The following is a 2,381-nucleotide window of genomic DNA, read 5'->3' as shown; positions in this document are numbered from 1 at the left end:
AGAATAACTTGCAGGAGCAACTTCAACTCGAAACTGAACGATATAGCAGACAAAGAGTAGTGAAAAAATGAAAAACTAAAAATTTCTGATGACACCACTCTCTAATCCAACTGAAAAACAAAGCTATGAAGGTTTTGTTTATCCAAAGAAGTTAGTAGACTAAAATGAAGGTGACTGTAGACACTATTCAAACTTCAGACTAAGCATATACGTCGATTCAGCATCTTTGATTGGCGGCTGAAGAAGTTTCAGACAAGTTGAGTGATGTACCTAAGCAAAACAGAAATGGAGAAATTCCCATTGAAATTGATCGTGACTTCTCAGTTTGATATTTAGATGAATGGTGTATAATATATTGTGCAGCATATTCATAATTTAATACAGCATCTTTGACTTCCCATGAAATTAAAAATTCAAAATTTGAATGAAAAACTTTACATGGTATTAGAGCAGATTTTCATTATATCCATGTGTCCGTGATACATACTAATACACGAGCAGGGTAGTTTTTCGAGAGTTTGTGGAGCAGCAATGGAGCAATATATAATATCAGTTTCTCATCAGATGCAAAGTAGGCGGAGATAATTAAATCAGCAACTTACTCCGACTGGTCATCAAAATGTTTTAAAAATTGTGTGTTGGATATTTAATTTAACAATCACCTCGTTAACCTCTTTCTCACGTAGTATGATGGATGGTCCAACACTTGCTAACAAGAGAAAGAAAAGGCATTCATCAGAGTGCACAGAAGTTGATATAAGTCTATATTTCCCAATGGACGAGGCTCCTGCCACTGTGGAGTCTGATCATAATGTCCGCAACCTTACCCCTGCTTCACAGAAAGACTGTTTCCTAATTCAAACCTGTGTTATTGCTTGGAAAATTTAATATCAAACATGACATTCAATACATTTTTAATGACCATCCAGAGTAAGTTGCTGATTTAAGCATCTCCACCAACTTATTTGCATCTGGTAAGAAATGATATGATACATAGATTATCTGCTCAATATCAGTCGAATATTTAATAACATTAAATCAATAGCACAGTGCTTCAAGAAGAGTTCAAATGGATTATTCATGATACTGATTAATATGTCAATACTCCATGCTTACAGATCAAAGGGCACCAAAGAGGGGGAGGGGGGGATTCAAAAGTTTGGAACTGACCGGAAAGACAAGTATACAGATATGCATAATAACTCTACTTCCCAGGAACTGTACTATATAAATGGTCCCCAGACAGACGCTCTTAGACTGACAACTCCGTTCGAGAAACCAGGATGCCATCAGTGTCTGCATAGAGCCATTCACCATCACAAATTCGAGTCCCAGCAATGGTAATGGGGAAGTGTTTCTCTCCAATGCCCTTCTTATTGGCTTTCATAGGATGTGAACCCAGTGCTCTCACTCCAATATCACATCCATTTATCTCATCAACATCTCTTATACATCCATTCACCACAATACCGGCCCATCCATTGTTCTGAGCTTGTTGGACAGGGTTTCCTCCCAAAATCGCACAACGCATGCTCCCACCACCATCTACAACTAGAACTCTACCATAGCCTTTCTCCTCAAGAAACTCACGGACCAAAACATTGTCCTCAAAGACCTTGAGAGTTACTATTGGACCAGAAAATACTTGACGCCTGCCATATATTTGGAAAACTGGTTGGAGTGCTCGGAGCTCACCACTAACAATTAGCTGTTGGTTTGCATCACAGACTTCAGCTGTTGCAGCCATTCTTCCAAACACCTCTGAGAAGAAAGCACAAGACATTATCAGAAAGCAGTTGAAAGATGGTTCTTTGCTCAATAATCACCAAAAAACTGCATGCAAAAACAGTTAAAGGGATGCTTTGATCATCAACTCCTTTTATCCTCTTTAAAATTTGAGATTTGGGCCAGGCAATAACTCAAAAAAATGCTACATAACAGAAGAAAAGCTATACATACCTATGTTTTAGTATCAAGGCAGCTATTTACAAGGCATATTTGGGACAGCTTTTTGAGCTTCTGCTTTTGGAATAAGCAAGCCACCCCCAAGAGCATGGAATCTCATTGAACACACCCTTTTCTAACCCAAAAGCTGATTTCTGGGTTTCCAGATGCAGAAGTCCAATAACCATCCCAAACATGTACTTAGTCAATCAATTAGTTCATGCCTACGCAACATTTCAACCATGCCAGACATTATGCAGCTATAAACATCTTCCTCCACAATTAAAATAAGATGGATAAGGTGACCCAACAAATACACAATTTCTTTTTTTAATGAATTTAGTTACTGAAGAAAGAGTTCCCATAATAATAGTGGCATACAAACTGCTAGTTCTGTAGGATTCAGGAAAAAAAAAAAGATGGATAAGAACCCACTT

General features: G+C 37.9%; 1 protein-coding gene across 3 annotated transcripts in view; it reads right to left on the bottom strand.

Moving 5' to 3' along the window:
* Nucleotides 1–1,053: 1,053 nt before the first annotated feature.
* LOC122069217 (putative 4-hydroxy-4-methyl-2-oxoglutarate aldolase 2) overlaps nt 1,054–2,381 on the bottom strand; it is a 4,680-nt gene continuing 3,352 nt past the window's right edge. For 2 of the 3 annotated variants that reach the window (XM_042633179.1, XM_042633178.1), the window contains one exon: nt 1,054–1,761. In XM_042633179.1, coding sequence (XP_042489113.1) covers nt 1,253–1,747 — 495 coding nt within the window. In that variant the 5' untranslated portion in view covers nt 1,748–1,761 and the 3' untranslated portion in view covers nt 1,054–1,252. Of the gene's footprint in view, nt 1,762–1,959; nt 2,208–2,381 lie in introns of those variants that run through there. The other variant, XM_042633180.1, reaches the window with a different exon arrangement.

Source organism: Macadamia integrifolia, unplaced genomic scaffold (assembly GCF_013358625.1).
Source record: "Macadamia integrifolia cultivar HAES 741 unplaced genomic scaffold, SCU_Mint_v3 scaffold558, whole genome shotgun sequence".
NCBI classification, from domain to species: domain Eukaryota; kingdom Viridiplantae; phylum Streptophyta; class Magnoliopsida; order Proteales; family Proteaceae; genus Macadamia; species Macadamia integrifolia.
The sequence above is the reverse complement of the archived record's forward strand: the minus strand, read 5'-3'. Positions and strand labels throughout refer to the sequence as shown.